We start from the raw sequence: 17,608 nt of genomic DNA, 5'->3' as shown, positions 1-17,608 counted from the left end.
AATGTTTCTGATCAGTGATAGATGGGAAAACGAATAGATGAGCTATAAGCCTACCACCTCCACTTACAAAGGCTTGCGAAAGTATTCACCCCCCTTGGCATTTTTCCTATTCTGTTGCCTTACAACCTGGAATTAAAATTACATAGATAACAAAGCAAATCTCTGTCTATCTAGATCCTCTGTAGCTCAGTAGAACACGGTACCTTGTTAGCTAGCTAGATCCTCTGTAGCTCAGTAGAGCACAGCACCTTGTTAGCTAGCTAGATCCTCTGTAGCTCAGTAGAACACGGTACCTTGTTAGCTAGCTAGATCCTCTGTAGCTCAGTAGAGCACAGCACCTTGTTAGCTAGCTAGATCCTCTGTAGCTCAGTAGAACACGGTACCTTGTTAGCTAGCTAGATCCTCTGTAGCTCAGTAGAACACGGTACCTTGTTAGCTAGCTAGATCCTCTGTAGCTCAGTAGAACACGGTACCTTGTTAGCTAGCTAGATCCTCTGTAGCTAGGTAGAACACGGTACCTTGTTAGCTAGCTAGATCCTCTGTAGCTAGGTAGAACACGGTACCTTGTTAGCTAGCTAGATCCTCTGTAGCTAGGTAGAACACGGTACCTTGTTAGCTAGCTAGACCCTCTGTAGCTCAGTAGAACACGGTACCTTGTTAGCGAGCTAGATCCTCTGTAGCTCAGTAGAACATGGCACCTTGTTAGCTAGCTAGATCCTCTGTAGCTAGGTAGAATACAGTACCTTGTTAGCTAGCTAGATCCTCTGTAGAACACGGTACCTTGTTAGCTAGCTAGATCCTCTGTAGCTCAATAAAACACGGTACCTTGTTAGCTAGCTAGATCCTCTGTAGCTCGGTAGAGCACAGCACCTTGTTAGCTAGCTAGATCCTCTGTATATCAGCTGGTAGAGCACGGTACCTTGTTAGCTAGCTAGATCCTGTAGCTCAGTAGAACACGATACCTTGTTAGCTAGCTAGATCCTGTAGCTCAGTAGAACACGATACCTTGTTAGCTAGCTAGATCCTCTGTAGCTCAGTAGAACACGGTACCTTGTTAGCTAGCTAGATCATCTGTAGAACATGGTACCTTGTTAGCTAGCTAGATACTTGTGAGGGGTAGAAAAGTGCATGTAAAAGCAGCTGTGCTGTTCTGCCATTGGCTAGCATGGACTGCCTGGATAAAGCCTAGGCTAATTAGCCCAACAGTAGCGACGTCACTCAGACTCACCTCCAGCATCATTGGTCCGAGAGCATCCTTGTCGATGATGCTTTGGCCCGTCGACGACACATCGGCCTTCTGTACCTCCTCCTCATTGGCCGCGGCTGCTTTCTCTGTGGGAAAGACAACCAATAAGATGTCTTATTGTCTTTCCTTTTTACCTAACATGAGGAAGTCACAGCTTCATCAACAGTCAGGTCGTTGAACTGAGCAGACAGCGTAGATAGAGGAGTCAAATGGCACCATTATTTTTTATGTTTTTAAGCATTGTCACACACCAGGGTGCCTTTAGTGATGCTGCAACAAAGTTCAGAGTGGAGTTTCTTTGGGGCTACAATGACCATACCACTGTACTGGCAGTATTAAACCAGTAAGACCGTACCACTGTACTGGCAGTATTAAATCAGTAAGACCATACCACTGTTCTGACAGTATTAAATCAGTAAGACCATACCACTGTTCTGACAGAATCAAATCAAATTGTATTTGTCATATGCGCTGAATACAACAGGTGTTGGACCTTACAGTGAAATGCTTACTTACAAGCCCTTAACACTTATTTTTCTTAAAACTGCATTGTTGGTTAAGTAAAACGTTTAAATAAAAACAACAAATAATTAAAGAGCAGCAGTAAAATAACAGTAGCGAGGCTAGATACAGGGGGTACTGGTACAGAGTCAATATGGAGGCTATATACAGGGGGTACCGGTACAGAGACACCGGTACAGAGACAATGTGCAGGGGCACCGGTTAGTTGAGGTAATATGCACATGTAGGTAGAGTTAAAGTGACAATGTATAAATAATAAACAGACAGTTGCAGCAGTGGGTAGCCAAATAGGTAGCAATTTGAATATCCATACCACTGTACTGTACTGACAGCATTAGATCAGTAAGACCATACCACTGTACTGGTAGTATTAGATCAGTGAGACCATACCACTGTACCGGCAGCATTAAATCAGTAGGACCATACCACTGTACTGATAGTATTATATCAGTAAGACCATACCACTGTACTGATAGTATTATATCAGTAAGACCATACCACTGTTCTGACAGTATTAGATCAGTAAGCCCATACCACTGTTCTGACTATTATATCAGTAAGACCATACCACTGTACCGATTTTATAGGTGAAGAGTCAGCGTAATTCCTATCTACAGACAGTGTAGGATCCTTCATATATCCTCCAGTCAGTGATAGGGTTAATATGCATGCAGAGACCCCTTATGTTCAGAGCACAGTCTGCTCTACTTCTAAAAATGAGTGTCTGTATGGAGGAGCTAGGGCTGGGTCTGTATGGAGGAGCTAGGGCTGGGTCTGTATGGAGGAGCTAGGGCTGGGTCTGTATGGAGGAGCTAGGGCTGGGTCTGTATGGAGGAGCTAGGGCTGGGTCTGTATGGAGGAGCTAGGGCTGGGTCTGTATGTGGAGGAGCTAGGGCTGGGTCTGTATGGAGGAGCTAGGGCTGGGTCTGTATGGAGGAGCTAGGGCTGGGTCTGTATGGAGGAGCTAGGGCTGGGTCTGTATGGAGGAGCTAGGGCTGGGTCTGTATGGAGGAGCTAGGGCTGGGTCTGTATGGAGGAGCTAGGGCTGGGTCTGTATGGAGGAGCTAGGGCTGGGTCTGTATGGAGGAGCTAGGGCTGGGTCTGTATGTGGAGGAGCTAGGGCTGGGTCTGTATGGAGGAGCTAGGGCTGGGTCTGTATGTGGAGGAGCTAGGGCTGGGTCTGTATGTGGAGGAGCTAGGGCTGGGTCTGTATGGAGGAGCTAGGGCTGGGTCTGTATGTGGAGGAGCTAGGGCTGGGTCTGTATGTGGAGGAGCTAGGGCTGGGTCTGTATGGAGGAGCTAGGGCTGGGTCTGTATGGAGGAGCTAGGGCTGGGTCTGTATGTGGAGGAGCTAGGGCTGGGTCTGTATGTGGAGGAGCTAGGGCTGGGTCTGTATGTGGAGGAGCTAGGGCTGGGTCTGTATGTGGAGGAGCTAGGGCTGGGTCTGTATGGAGGAGCTAGGGCTGGGTCTGTATGTGGAGGAGCTAGGACTGGGTCTGTATGGAGGAGCTAGGGCTGGGTCTGTATGGAGGAGCTAGGGCTGGGTCTGTATGGAGGAACTAGGGCTGGGTCTGTATGGAGGAACTAGGGCTGGGTCTGTATGTGGAGGAGCTAGGGCTGGGTCTGTATGGAGGAGCTAGGGCTGGGTCTGTATGGAGGAGCTAGGGCTGGGTCTGTATGGAGGAGCTAGGGTTGGGTCTGTATGGAGGAGCTAGGGCTGGGTCTGTATGGAGGAGCTAGGGCTGGGTCTGTATGGAGGAGCTAGGGCTGGGTCTGTATGGAGGAGCTAGGGCTGGGTCTGTATGTGGAGGAGCTAGGGCTGGGTCTATATGTGGAGGAGCTATGGCTGGGTCTGTATGTGGAGGAGCTAGGGCTGGGTCTGTATGTGGAGGAGCTAGGACTGGGTCTGTATGGAGGAGCTAGGGCTGGGTCTGTATGGAGTAGCTAGGGCTGGGTGTGTATGGAGGAACTAGAGCTGGGTCTGTATGGAGGAACTAGGGCTGGGTCTGTATGGAGGAACTAGGGCTGGGTCTGTATGGAGGAACTAGGGCTGGGTCTGTATGGAGGAACTAGAGCTGGGTCTGTATGGAGGAGCTAGGGCTGGGTCTGTATGTGGAGGAGCTAGGGCTGGGTCTGTATGTGGAGGAGCTAGGGCTGGGTCTGTATGGAGGAGCTAGGGCTGGGTCTGTATGGAGGAGCTAGGGCTGGGTCTGTATGTGGAGGAGCTAGGGCTGGGTCTGTATGTGGAGGAGCTAGGGCTGGGTCTGTATGTGGAGGAGCTAGGGCTGGGTCTGTATGTGGAGGAGCTAGGGCTGGGTCTGTATGTGGAGGAGCTAGGGCTGGGTCTGTATGCGGAGGAGCTAGGACTGGGTCTGTATGCGGAGGAGCTAGGACTGGGTCTGTATGGAGGAGCTAGGGCTGGGTCTGTATGGAGGAGCTAGGGCTGGGTCTGTATGGAGGAACTAGGGCTGGGTCTGTATGGAGGAACTAGGGCTGGGTCTGTATGTGGAGGAGCTAGGGCTGGGTCTGTATGGAGGAGCTAGGGCTGGGTCTGTATGGAGGAGCTAGGGTTGGGTCTGTATGGAGGAGCTAGGGTTGGGTCTGTATGGAGGAGCTAGGGCTGGGTCTGTATGGAGGAGCTAGGGCTGGGTCTGTATGGAGGAGCTAGGGCTGGGTCTGTATGGAGGAGCTAGGGCTGGGTCTGTATGGAGGAGCTAGGGCTGGGTCTGTATGGAGGAGCTAGGGCTGGGTCTATATGTGGAGGAGCTAGGGCTGGGTCTGTATGTGGAGGAGCTAGGGCTGGGTCTGTATGTGGAGGAGCTAGGGCTGGGTCTGTATGTGGAGGAGCTAGGACTGGGTCTGTATGGAGGAGCTAGGGCTGGGTCTGTATGGAGGAGCTAGGGCTGGGTGTGTATGGAGGAACTAGGGCTGGGTCTGTATGGAGGAACTAGGGCTGGGTCTGTATGGAGGAACTAGGGCTGGGTCTGTATGGAAGAACTAGGGCTGGGTCTGTATGGAGGAGCTAGGGCTGGGTCCGTATGTGGAGGAGCTAGGACTGGGTCCGTATGTGGAGGAGCTAGGACTGGGTCCGTATGTGGAGGAGCTAGGACTGGGTCTGTATGGAGGAGCTAGGGCTGGGTCTGTATGGAGGAGCTAAGGCTGGGTGTGTATGGAGGAACTAGGACTGGGTCTGTATGGAGGAACTAGGGCTGGGTCTGTATGGAGGAACTAGGGCTGGGTCTGTATGGAGGAACTAGGGCTGGGTCTGTATGGAGGAGCTAGGGCTGGGTCTGTATGTGGAGGAGCTAGGACTGGGTCTGTATGTGGAGGAGCTAGGGCTGGGTCTGTATGGAGGAGCTAGGGCTGGGTCTGTATGGAGGAGCTAGGGCTGGGTCTGTATGGAGGAGCTAGGGCTGGGTCTGTATGGAAGAACTAGGGCTGGGTCTGTGTGGAGGAGCTAGGGCTGGGTCTGTATGGAGGAGCTAGGGCTGGGTCTGTATGGAGGAGCTAGGGCTGGGTCTGTATGTGGAGGAGCTAGGGCTGGGTCTGTATGTGGAGGAGCTAGGGCTGGGTCTGTATGTGGAGGAGCTAGGACTGGGTCTGTATGGAGGAGCTAGGGTTTGGTCTGTATGGAGGAGCTAGGGCTGGGTCTGTATGGAGGAGCTAGGGCTGGGTGTGTATGGAGGAATTAGGGCTGGGTCTGTATGGAGGAGCTAGGGCTGGGTCTGTATGGAGGAACTAGGGCTGGGTCTGTATGGAGGAACTAGGGCTGGGTCTGTATGTGGAGGAGCTAGGGCTGGGTCTGTATGGAGGAGCTAGGGCTGGGTCTGTATGGAGGAGCTAGGGCTGGGTCTGTATGGAGGAGCTAGGGTTGGGTCTGTATGGAGGAGCTAGGGCTGGGTCTGTATGGAGGAGCTAGGGCTGGGTCTGTATGGAAGAGCTAGGGCTGGGTCTGTATGGAGGAGCTAGGGCTGGGTCTATATGTGGAGGAGCTAGGGCTGGGTCTGTATGTGGAGGAGCTAGGGCTGGGTCTGTATGTGGAGGAGCTAGGACTGGGTCTGTATGGAGGAGCTAGGGCTGGGTCTGTATGGAGGAGCTAGGGCTGGGTCTGTATGGAGGAGCTAGGGCTGGGTGTGTATGGAGGAGCTAGGGCTGGGTGTGTATGGAGGAGCTAGGGCTGGGTGTGTATGGAGGAGCTAGGGCTGGGTCTGTATGGAGGAGCTAGGGCTGGGTCTGTATGGAGGAACTAGGGCTGGGTCTGTATGGAGGAACTAGGGCTGGGTCTGTATGTGGAGGAGCTAGGGCTGGGTCTGTATGGAGGAGCTAGGGCTGGGTCTGTATGGAGGAGCTAGGGCTGGGTCTGTATGGAGGAGCTAGGGCTGGGTCTGTATGGAGGAGCTAGGGCTGGGTCTGTATGGAGGAGCTAGGGCTGGGTCTGTATGGAGGAGCTAGGGCTGGGTCTGTATGGAGGAGCTAGGGCTGGGTCTGTATGTGGAGGAGCTAGGGCTGGGTCTAGATGTGTAGGAGCTAGGGCTGGGTCTGTATGTGGAGGAGCTAGGGCTGGGTCTGTATGTGGAGGAGCTAGGACTGAGTCTGTATGGAGGAGCTAGGGCTGGGTCTGTATGGAGGAGCTAGGGCTGGGTGTGTATGGAGGAACTAGGGCGGGGTCTGTATGGAGGAACTAGGGCTGGGTCTGTATGGAGGAACTAGGGCTGGGTCTGTATGGAGGAACTAGGGCTGGGTCTGTATGTGGAGGAGCTAGGGCTGGGTCTGTATGTGGAGGAGCTAGGGCTGGGTCTGTATGGAGGAGCTAGGGCTGGGTCTGTATGTGGAGGAGCTAGGGCTGGGTCTGTATGGAGGAGCTAGGGCTGGGTCTGTATGGAGGAACTAGGGCTGGGTCTGTATGGAGGAACTAGGGCTGGGTCTGTATGTGGAGGAGCTAGGTCTGGGTCTGTATGGAGGAGCTAGGGCTGGGTCTGTATGGAGGAGCTAGGGCTGGGTATGTATGGAGGAGCTAGGGCTGGGTCTGTATGGAGGAGCTAGGGCTGGGTCTGTATGGAGGAGCTAGGGCTGGGTCTGTATGGAGGAGCTAGGGCTGGGTCTGTATGGAGGAGCTAGGGCTGGGTCTGTATGGAAGAGCTAGGGCTGGGTCTGTATGGAGGAGCTAGGGCTGGGTCTGTATGGAGGAGCTAGGGCTGGGTCTGTATGGAGGAGCTAGGGCTTGGTCTGTATGGAGGAGCTAGGGCTGGGTCTGTATGGAGGAGCTAGGGCTGGGTCTGTATGGAGGAGCTAGGGCTGGGTCTGTATGGAGGAGCTAGGGCTGGGTCTGTATGTGGAGGAGCTAGGGCTGGGTCTGTATGTGGAGGAGCTAGGGCTGGGTCTGTATGTGGAGGAGCTAGGGCTGGGTCTGTATGGAGGAGCTAGGGCTGGGTCTGTATGGAGGAGCTAGGGCTGGGTCTGTATGGAGGAGCTAGGGCTGGGTCTGTATGTGGAGGAGCTAGGGCTGGGTCTGTATGTGGAGGAGCTAGGGCTGGGTCTGTATGTGGAGGAGCTAGGGCTGGGTCTGTATGTGGAGGAGCTAGGGCTGGGTCTGTATGTGGAGGAGCTAGGGCTGGGTCTGTATGGAGGAGCTAGGGCTGGGTCTGTATGGAGGAGCTAGGGCTGGGTCTGTATGGAGGAGCTAGGGCTGGGTCTGTATGGAGGAGCTAGGGCTGGGTCTGTATGGAGGAGCTAGGGCTGGGTCTGTATGGAGGAGCTAGGGCTGGGTCTGTATGTGGAGGAGCTAGGGCTGGGTCTGTATGTGGAGGAGCTAGGGCTGGGTCTGTATGGAGGAGCTAGGGCTGGGTCTGTATGGAGGAGCTAGGGCTGGGTCTGTATGGAGGAGCTAGGGCTGGGTCTGTATGGAGGAACTAGGGCTGGGTCTGTATGGAGGAACTAGGGCTGGGTCTGTATGGAGGAACTAGGGCTGGGTCTGTATGGAGGAACTAGGGCTGGGTCTGTATGGAGGAACTAGGGCTGGGTCTGTATGGAGGAGCTAGGGCTGGGTCTGTATGGAGGAACTAGGGAACAGCGGAGGAGAGAGCAGGAAAGGAAGAGGAGAGGAGGAGGAAAGAGAGAAGAGGAAAGGAAGCGTAACAGAAGAGAAGGATGAGAGGAATCGTGAGTCACTAGTACGCTGGCAGCACACACATTTCTATTTCCACTGTGTGAAAACAGAGGAGAAAGAGTCGACGATGAGAAGCAGCATCCTCCGTCCTGCATGACACACAAGTTGATGTGTGAATCAGCAGGTCTGGTGCAGGTCCAGCAGAATCCGGTAAACCAGCACAGTGCTGCAATAAGTACATCATTACTCACTTTCGGTCATTCAGAGACTTGAAGCCACTCCTGCGTTGTCTTGGCTGTGTGCTTCTGGTCGTTGTCCTGTTGGAAGGCGAACCTTTCACCCCAGTCTGAGGTTCTGAGCGCTCTGGAGCAGGTTTTCATCAATGATCTCTCTGTACTTTGCTTGTAGGGATGGTGTCAGGTTTCCTCCAGACGTGACGCTTGGCATTCAGGCCAAACAGTTCCACCTTGGTTTTATCAGGCCAGAGAATCTTGTTTCTCATGGTCTGAGAGTCCTTTAGGTGTCTTCTGGCAAACTCCAAGCAGGCTGTCATGTTCCCTTCCGTCTGGCCACTCTAACATAAAAGGCCTGGTTGGTGGAGTGCTGCAGAAATTGTTGTCCTTCTGGAAGATTCTCCCATCTCCACAAAGGAACTCTGCGGCGCTTTCAGACTTACCATCGAGTTCTTGGTCACCTACCTGACCAAGGCCCTTCTCCCCAAATTGCTCAGTTTGGCCGGGCGGCCAGCTCTAGGAAGAGTCTTGGTGGTTCCAAACTTCTTCCATTTAAGAATGATGGCCACTGTGTTCTTGGGGACCTTCAATGCTGTAGAAATGTTTTGGTACCCTTCCCCAGATCTGTGCCTCGACACAATCCTGTCTCAGAGCTCTATGGACAATTCCTTCGACCTCATGACTTGGTTTTTGGTCTGACATGCACTGTCAACTGTGGGGCTTTTATATAGACAGGTGTGTGCCTTTCCAAATCATGTCCAATCAATTGATTTTACCACAGGTGGACTCCAATCAAGTTGTGGAAACATCTCAAGAATGATCAATGGAAACAGGATGCACCTGAGCTCAATTTCAAATCTCATAGCAAAGGGTCTGAATAAATAAGGTATTTCAGTGGGTTTTTTTTGGGGGGGGGTTTATACACTTCCAAAAATGTCTAAAAACCTGATTTTGCTTTGTCATTATGGGGTATTGTGTATATAAATGATTTAATTTCTACACACAACAAAATGTGGAAAAAGTCAAATGGGTCTGAATACTTTATGAATACACTGTAGCTGTATAAAAATCGGCCATGTTGACAATCCACCAATTTAAGGAGAATGTACAGACCATATGCCGAGATAAGCAACACTCAAAAGAACATAAGTTAGACTACTAAATTCATGTTTTAATAGCTGGGATTTTCATCAATGGCTATCAAAAGGACAGATCAGTTGCCGTGATGTGGTCCAGACTAAATGTTCAGATGATTGGTTATGTCATGTGTTATATGTATGCATATAATTCATTTCTAAATACTACTGTACATTTAGGATGAAGACTACTTTTGAAGCAGATCTCATGAGTAGAGGACACTTTCCTTTCTTCCTGGGCCAATCAAATTATCCTGGACCTGCCGTCAAGTTAGCAGGTTGTTAGCTAGGTAACATGACCGAACATCTTTGTTTATCAAACCAATAATTAGTGACCCAGGACTTGTTTAAAAATGGCCCGCGGCATGGTTTGTGAAATTACATAACATCTGTGTGAAATCGCACAGGAAGAAATAAAAGCTAGTGATATTGGTCATAGTTGAACTGGTTGGGCTAGAGACAAGCTGTTTTCTTTGTTAGTTGAACTGGTTGGGCTAGAGACAAGCCGTTTTCTTTGTTAGTTGAACTGGTTGGGCTAGAGACAAGCTGTTTTCTTTGTTAGTTGAACTGGTTGGGCTAGAGACAAGCCGTTTTCTTTGTTAGTTGAACTGGTTGAGCTAGAGACAAGCTGTTTTCTTTGTTAGTTGAACTGGTTGGGCTAGAGACAAGCTGTTTTCTTTGTTAGTTGAACTGGTTGAGCTAGAGACAAGCTGTTTTCTTTGTTAGTTGAACTGGTTGAGCTAGAGACAAGCTGTGTTCTTTGCTGTAAAGCTGCAAGCATGCCTGTCGTAAAGCTGCTCTATTTGCCCGGGCTGGCTGATTACAGATCCCACACGGGCCGGCTGGCTGATTACAGATCCCACGCGGGCCGGCTGGCTGATTACAGATCTCAAACGGGCCGGCTGGCTGATTACAGATCCCACACGGGCCGGCTGGCTGATTACAGATCCCACATGGGAAGTAAAGTGGACATTATTGGTCCAGCGCAAACAAGAGATTAGTGGCTGTTCCTTAACAAATTCAACAGAATTTATCAACAAAACTTTATTAACATTTATTAACAGGCACCAGCAGGTTCTTTTGACTGGTAGGGCTGAAATGTTTTGTGATATCATATGAAACAGTACTACGGTATTGTAAAAATGTTGGTCTCGAAGTATCAAAACATTTTGTTATACTGTGATATTACCGTGGTACAGGTATACTGTGATATTACCATGGTACAGGTATACTGTGATATTACCGTGATCTACCCCATCAGGTCCTAATGGCCTGGTACTCAGGGCTCTACTGTCCCTCCATCAGGTCCTAATGGCCCGGTATTCAGGGCTCTATTGTCCCTCCATCAGGTCCTAATGACCTGGTGCTCAGGGCTCTATTGTCCCTCCATCAGGTCCTAATGGCCTGGTACTCAGGGCTCTATTGTCCCTCTATCAGGTCATAATGGCCTGGTACTCAGGGCTCTATTGTCCCTCCATCAGGTCCTAATAGCCTGGTACTCAGGGCTCTATTGTCCCTCCATCAGGTCCTAATGGCCTTGTACTCAGGGCTCTATTGTCCCTCCATCAGGTCCTAATGGCCTGGTACTCAGGGCTCTATTGTCCCTCCATCAGGTCCTAATGGCCTGGTACTCAGGGCTCTATTGTCCCTCCATCAGGTCCTAATGGCCTGGTACTCAGGGCTCTATTGTCCCTCCATCAGGTCCTAATGGCCTGGTACTCAGGGCTCTATTGTCCCTCCATCAGGTCCTAATGGCCTGGTACTCAGGGCTCTATTGTCCCTCCATCAGGTCCTAATGGCCTGGTACTCAGGGCTCTATCGTCCCTCCATCAGGTCCTAATGGCCTGGTACTCAGGGCTCTATCGTCCCTCCATCAGGTCCTAATGGCCTGGTACTCAGGGCTCTATCGTCCCTCCATCAGGTCCTAATGGCCTGGTACTCAGGGCTTGATTGTCCCTAACATCTCTGACATCAATATAAATACATTCAAAATCACATCAAAACACACATCACCAAAACAGCATCATGCTTTTAAAACTCACCTCACTGTGATTGGTCAATTTGAAGAAAGAAATTCAACAAGTTCAAATTGAGTTTAAAACATGGTGTTTGTAGATGCTGTTTCAAAGTCTAACACAATGAAATGGACAGCGCTTTCTAACGTGACGATTAATACAAAAACACCTATGTGTATTAGAGCTCATTCATAGGCCTATATAAGAGCCCAAGCCCCTCCCCCCCCAAAAAAAATCATAAATTAAAATAATGATTGTGCTATTATACAAAACATTGCCAACCTGATATTACACAAGGAAAAATATATATACTGATTCAAGATATCTTTGGTACATAATTGGTCTAGCCTAAATTAAACAAATTAAGGTTTAGCTTTCAATTATAGCGAATTGTTTTAAATTTTAAACAGTCTACATATAGGACTTAAAAAAACAAAAAACATATATAATTAGACTGGACACATTATCTTTGGCTATACAGAATAAAATCACCAAGATGGGTTTCCATCTCCTGTCCTCTTTCTTTCCTTCGTTCCTTTCTCCAGCACGCAGAGAGAGGGCCTGACAACAGTTTAATGAAATCTGTTTTGTTGTGGTAACTACTATCGATGTTCCTGAACAGATTTCACTTGGTTTCTCACATTAAGCACTGAGTAGCTACAGGAATAAGGTTGGAGAACCCATTGGCATACAGAGTTCAGGCGGGGAAAAAAATCACGTGTCGCAGCGAAATTACCGGAGTAGACTACTCAACATGAGTGAAAAACATACCGGAGGGAAACTGGCCGCCATTCACTATCCCGGTGCATACGGATGACATGTCTTCATGTTCCTGTTCCTGTCCGTGTGATAATGAGCCATTCTAAATCTAATTTTACATATTAGTAAAGACGAGATTAAATTAAGAAAAGTCTGATCAGTGTGCAGCCTGAGGTAAGCAAGCTGTTGTTGTTATTGTTTTTACTTTCTCAAATCCTCCAGTCTAAAGTCACATCATGCAGCCCATATATGTTTTGATTTTTAAGACATTAAGGTAACTAACTCTGTGTTGTTGTTTCTGTCGCACTGCTTTGCTTTATCTTGGCCAGGTCACAGTTGTAAATGAGAACTTGTTCTCAACTGGCCTACCTGGTTAAATAAAGGTGAAATAAATAAAATAAAAAAAACATTCTAAGGTTTGCATAATTCAAAATGAAAGTTGCCAAATAACTCTAAATCTAGCATATAGGACCTGTTTCAAACTTTTATGCTCAACATAGGACACTTCCGCTCACTCTCGCTCCGGAAAGGGGAAAAATATCCACTGTATTTTATTCAGCTAATTTCAAATAAATTCTATATATTATCATATAATATAAAATCATGACACAGGACTGATAACATATATTGTCAGCTAAATGAAATAGTCTATATCATGGAGAATAACCAGATAACATACAGGATCTAGTCTGATAAATGAACAAGTCTACAGTCTATATCATAGCCAGATAACATACAGTATCTAGTCTGATAAATGAACAAGTCTACAGTCTATATCATAGCCAGATAACATACAGTATCTAGTCTGATAAATGAACAAGTCTACAGTCTATATCATAGCCAGATAACATACAGTATCTAGTCTGATAAATGAACAAGTCTACAGTCTATATCATAGCCAGATAACATACAGTATCTAGTCTGATAAATGAACAAGTCTACAGTCTATATCATAGCCAGATAACATACAGGATCTAGTCTGATAAATGAACAAGTCTACAGTCTATATCATAACCAGATAACATACAGTATCTAGTCTGATAAATGAACAAGTCTACAGTCTATATCATAACCAGATAACATACAGTGTCTGATAAATGAACAAGTCTACAGTCTATATATCATGGATCATAGCCAGATAACACAGTAGACCAAGTTATATTCTGTTCTTGTGAAATATATTTTCTTTATATCATAATGTATGGATTATCGACTAGATTCAGCCGTGGGACAATTTCTTCGTTGAGCGATTGTTGTTCCAGGGACTATAATCATTATTTAGCAGCAGTGTAAGTGTGTCTAGTTAAATAAAAAGGTGATCAGCCAGTGTTTCTGAGCACTATAGACCACAGCCTCCCTGGCACTGCCTCACACGACAGACTCAACACACTGACAGGCTGTGGCCATTGATAATGCATGGTGGGATGTTGTAAGATTAGTTTTTTATTGAAACCCAACAAGCTCAACGGTAATTAAGAATATATTTCTCTGCATTTACACAGGCAGTCCATTCTGATATTTTGCCAATAATTGGTCTTTTGACCAATCAGATCAAACATTTTGCCAATAATTGGTCTTTTGACCAATCACATCAGACATTTTGCCAATAATTGGTCTTTTGACCAATCAGATCAGACATTTTGCCAATAATTGGGCAAAAGATCAGAATTGGGCTGTCTGTGTAAATGCAGCCATTGGGTACTGTGACGGAAACAAGAACAAAAATGGACCAATAAAGCAGTGTATTGCAGTGTAGTGCAGTGTATTGTAGTGTATTGTAGTGTAGCGCAGTGTATTGTAGTGTAGCGCAGTGTATTGTAGCGCAGTGTCGTGCACTGCATTGTATTGTAGTGCAGTGTATTTTTGTGCAGTGTATTGCAGTGCAGTGTATTGCAGTGCAGTGTATTGTATTTTAGTGCAGTGTATTTTTGTGCAGTGTATTGCAGTGCAGTGTATTGCGGTGTGGTGTATTGTGGTGCAGTTTATTGCAGTGCAGTGTAGTGCAGTGTAGTGCAGTGTAGTGCAGTGTATTTCAGTGCAGTGTATTGCGGTGCAGTGTATTGCAGTGCAGCGTAGTGCAGTGTAATGTGGTGCAGTGTAGTGCAGTATATTGCAGTGCAGTGTATTGTGGTGCAGTGTATTGTGGTGCAGTGTAGTGCAGTGTATTGCAGTGTAGTGTAGTGTAGTGTAGTGTACCTTGCTCTTTGATCTGTCGTATCTGTTTGACAGTCTCCTTCAGGATAGCACATTTGTCTGGTTTGACGTTGAAGTTATCGATATCGTTGAAGTTAGCGAAGATCAGCTCGGCCAGCTCCTCGATGTACTTGTTCTCATGCTCACGGTTTCTCTTCTCGATGCTTTGTTTGGGGCTGAGGAGACAGGGAGGGGGGGGGCAGCATGAGACATGGCAGAGGTAGGGATGGATATAGAGAGACCGAGAGAGGGAGACGGTTAGAAAGACAGACAGGGAGAAATACAGAGTCAGACAGACAGAAAGAGAGAGAGAGACATGGAGAGAGAGAAAGCAAAAGCTTCACATTCCTGACCCGGTTCACACTGATAGAACTGTGCTGAGCTGTCCAAGGTGTCACCTGTAGTAAAAAGGTACATGACAACAGCTTGGAGTTTGCCAAAAGGCACCTAAAGGACTCAGACCATGAGAAGAAAGATTGTCTGGTCTAATGAAACCAAGATTTAACTCTTTGGCCTAAATGCCAAGAGTCACATCTGGAGGAAACCTGGCATCATCTCTACGGTGAAGCATGGCGGTGGCAACATCACGCTGTGGGGATGTTTTCTGCGGCAGGGACTGGGAGACTAGTCAGGATCGAGGAAAAGATGAACAGATTAACTACAGAGAGATCCTTGATGAAAACCTGCTCCAGAGCGCTCATGACCTCAGACTGGGGCGAAGGTTCACCTTCCAACAGGACAATGACCCTAAGCACACAGCCAGGACAATGCAGGACAATGCAGGAGTGGCTTCAGGACAAGTCTGACTGTCCTTGAGTGGCCCAGCCAGAGCCCAGACTTGAACCCTATTTAACATCTCTGGTGAGACCTGAAAATAGCTGTGCAGCAACGCTCCCCATCCAATCTGACAGAGCTTGAGAGGATCTGCAGAGAAGAATTGGAGAAACTCCCCAAATACAGGTGTACCAAGCTTGTAGCATCATACCCCAGAAGACTCGAGGCTGTAATCGCTGCCAAAGGTGCTTCAACAAAGTACTGAGTAAAGGGTCTCAATACTTATGTAAAAATGTGATAAATCTGGGGGTTTTTTGTTCATACATTTGCAAAAATGTTTTTCTTTCTCATTATGGGGTATTGTGTGTAGAATGATGAGAGGAAAAAACTATTTAATTAATTTTAGAATAAGGCTGTAATATAACAAAATGTGGAATAAGTCAATGGGTCTGAATACTTTCAGAATGCTCTGTGCATGTAAACAGGAATAAGTGTGACCAGAAGCAGGATAAATAGATATTCTAATGGTAACTGAAATCAGCGAACAGCAGTGTAGACATGGTAATAAACTAATCAATAATCATTTTAGCAGCAGTGTAGGTGTGAGGGAGAGCAGCAGTTAGCCATTTACCAGTCTTACGGTCAGGGGATAGAAGCTGTTTAGGAGTCTGTTGGTCTGTGCCTTGATGAACCGGTAGCAGCTGCTTCATACACCAGTAATTAGGAAGCAGTAGACAGGTGTCTTACCAGAGTTAGAATTAGGACGGAGCTATAGGGTTGACAATCATCATAATCATGATCAGCCAGCCAGGCGGCCAGGCAGTCAGCCAGCCAGTCGGTCAGCCAAGTCAGTCAGCCGAGTCAGCCAGCCAGTCGGTCAGCCGAGTCGGCCAGGCAGTCAGCCGAGTCAGCCAGCCAGTCGGTCAGCCGAGTCGGCCAGGCAGTCAGCCAATCGGTCAGCCAGTCGGTCAGCCGAGTCAGCCAGCCAGTCGGTCAGCCGAGTCAGCCAGGCAGTCAGCCAGCCAGTCGGTCAGCCAAGTCAGTCAGCCGAGTCAGCCAGCCAGTCGGTCAGCCGAGTCAGCCAGGCAGTCAGCCAGTTGGTCAGCCGAGTCAGCCAGCCAGTCGGTCAGCCAGGCAGTCAGCCAGCCAGTTGGTCAGCCAAGTCAGTCAGCCAGGCGGTCAGCCAAGTCAGTCAGCCAGGCGGTCAGCCAAGTCAGTCAGCCGAGTCAGCCAGCCAGTCGGTCAGCCGAGTCAGCCAGGCAGTCGGTCAGCCAGGCAGTCAGCCAGCCAGTCGGTCAGCCAGGCAGTCAGTCAGCCAGGCGGTCAGCCAAGTCAGTCAGCCAGGCGGTCAGCCAAGTCAGTCAGCCAGGCGGTCAGCCAAGTCAGCCAGGCAGTCAGCCAAGTCAGCCAGGCAGTCAGCCAAGTCAGCCAGGCAGTCAGCCAAGTCAGCCAGGCAGTCAGCCAAGTCAGCCAGCCAGCCTTATTTAACTGTACGTTTAGTTAAATAATCAGGTCTGTCTCTTACATAAGGTTAGGCTTATGATAAGTAGTTTATAACTCCACTAACAGGCCTATAGCATCCTGAAGGTACTGTGCAGACTTAGAGCCGTGTTCAGTCTCTAGCTTTTCAGTCGCCTATAGAAAGTCAGAGTAAGAGCAAAGTAGTTTAGTAGAGTTTAGTATCGTAAAGTAGAGTTCCGTTTAGTTTAGTAGAGTTTAGTTTAGTAGAGTTTAGTATTGTAAAGTAGAGTTCCGTTTAGTTTAGTAGAGTTTAGTTTAGTAGAGTTTAGTATCGTAAAGTAGAGTTTAGGAGAGTTTAGTAGAGTAGAGTTTAGTTTAGTAGAGTTTAGCATAGTAGAGTAGAGTTTAGCATAGTAGAGTAGAGTTTTGTATAGTAGAGCACAGTTTAGAATAGTTTAGTATTGGCAAGTAGAGTTTAGTAGAGCAGAGTTTAGTAGAGTGTAGTATAGTAAAGTTTAGTAGAGAATAGTCAAGTATAGTAAAGTAGAGGTTAGTATAGTATAGAATAGTTTAGTATAGTACAGTTTAGTAGAGTATAGTCAAGTAGAGTTTAGTATAGTAGGGTTTAGTATAGTAGGGTTTAGTATAGTAGGGTTTAGTATAGTAGAGTTTAGTAGCGTATAGTCAAGTAGAGTTTAGTATAGTATATTAAAGTTGAGTTTAGTATAGTATAGTAAAGTATACTCTAGTATAGTAAAAATTAGTATAGTAGAGCCAAGTAGAGTTTAGCATAGTAGAGTTTAGTGGAGTATAGTAGAGTTTAGCATAGTATAGTAGAGTTTAGTAAAGTAGAGTTTAGTATAGTAGAGTAGAATTTAGCATAGTAGAGTTTAGTATAGTAGAGTTTAGTAGAGTAGAGTTTAGTAGAGTCTAGTATAGTAGAGTAGAGTTTAGTAGAGTTTAGTATAGTATAGTTTAGTATAGTAGAGTTTAGTATAGTAGAGTTTAGTATAGTAGAGTTTAGTATAGTAGAGTTTAGTAGAGTATAGTATAGTTTAGTATAGTATAGTAGAGTTTAGTAAAGTCGAGTTTAGTATAGTAACGTATAGTTTAGTATAGTATAGTAGAGTTTAGCATAGTATAGTAAAGTTTAGTATAATAGA

General features: G+C 47.5%; 1 protein-coding gene across 2 annotated transcripts in view; it reads right to left on the bottom strand.

Annotated features, from left to right (window-relative positions):
* LOC115195335 (nuclear receptor coactivator 2) overlaps positions 1–17,608 on the bottom strand; it is a gene marked incomplete at its 3' end in the record, with an annotated part of 140,803 nt that overhangs the window by 53,858 nt on the left and 69,337 nt on the right. For both annotated transcript variants that reach the window (XM_029755112.1, XM_029755113.1), the window contains 2 exon segments: positions 1,229–1,332; positions 14,214–14,386. In XM_029755112.1, the coding sequence (XP_029610972.1) occupies positions 1,229–1,332; positions 14,214–14,386 (277 nt within the window).

This window comes from Salmo trutta, chromosome 6 (genome assembly GCF_901001165.1).
Source record: "Salmo trutta chromosome 6, fSalTru1.1, whole genome shotgun sequence".
In the NCBI taxonomy this organism is placed as follows: Eukaryota; Metazoa; Chordata; class Actinopteri; order Salmoniformes; family Salmonidae; genus Salmo; species Salmo trutta.
The sequence above is the reverse complement of the archived record's forward strand: the minus strand, read 5'-3'. Positions and strand labels throughout refer to the sequence as shown.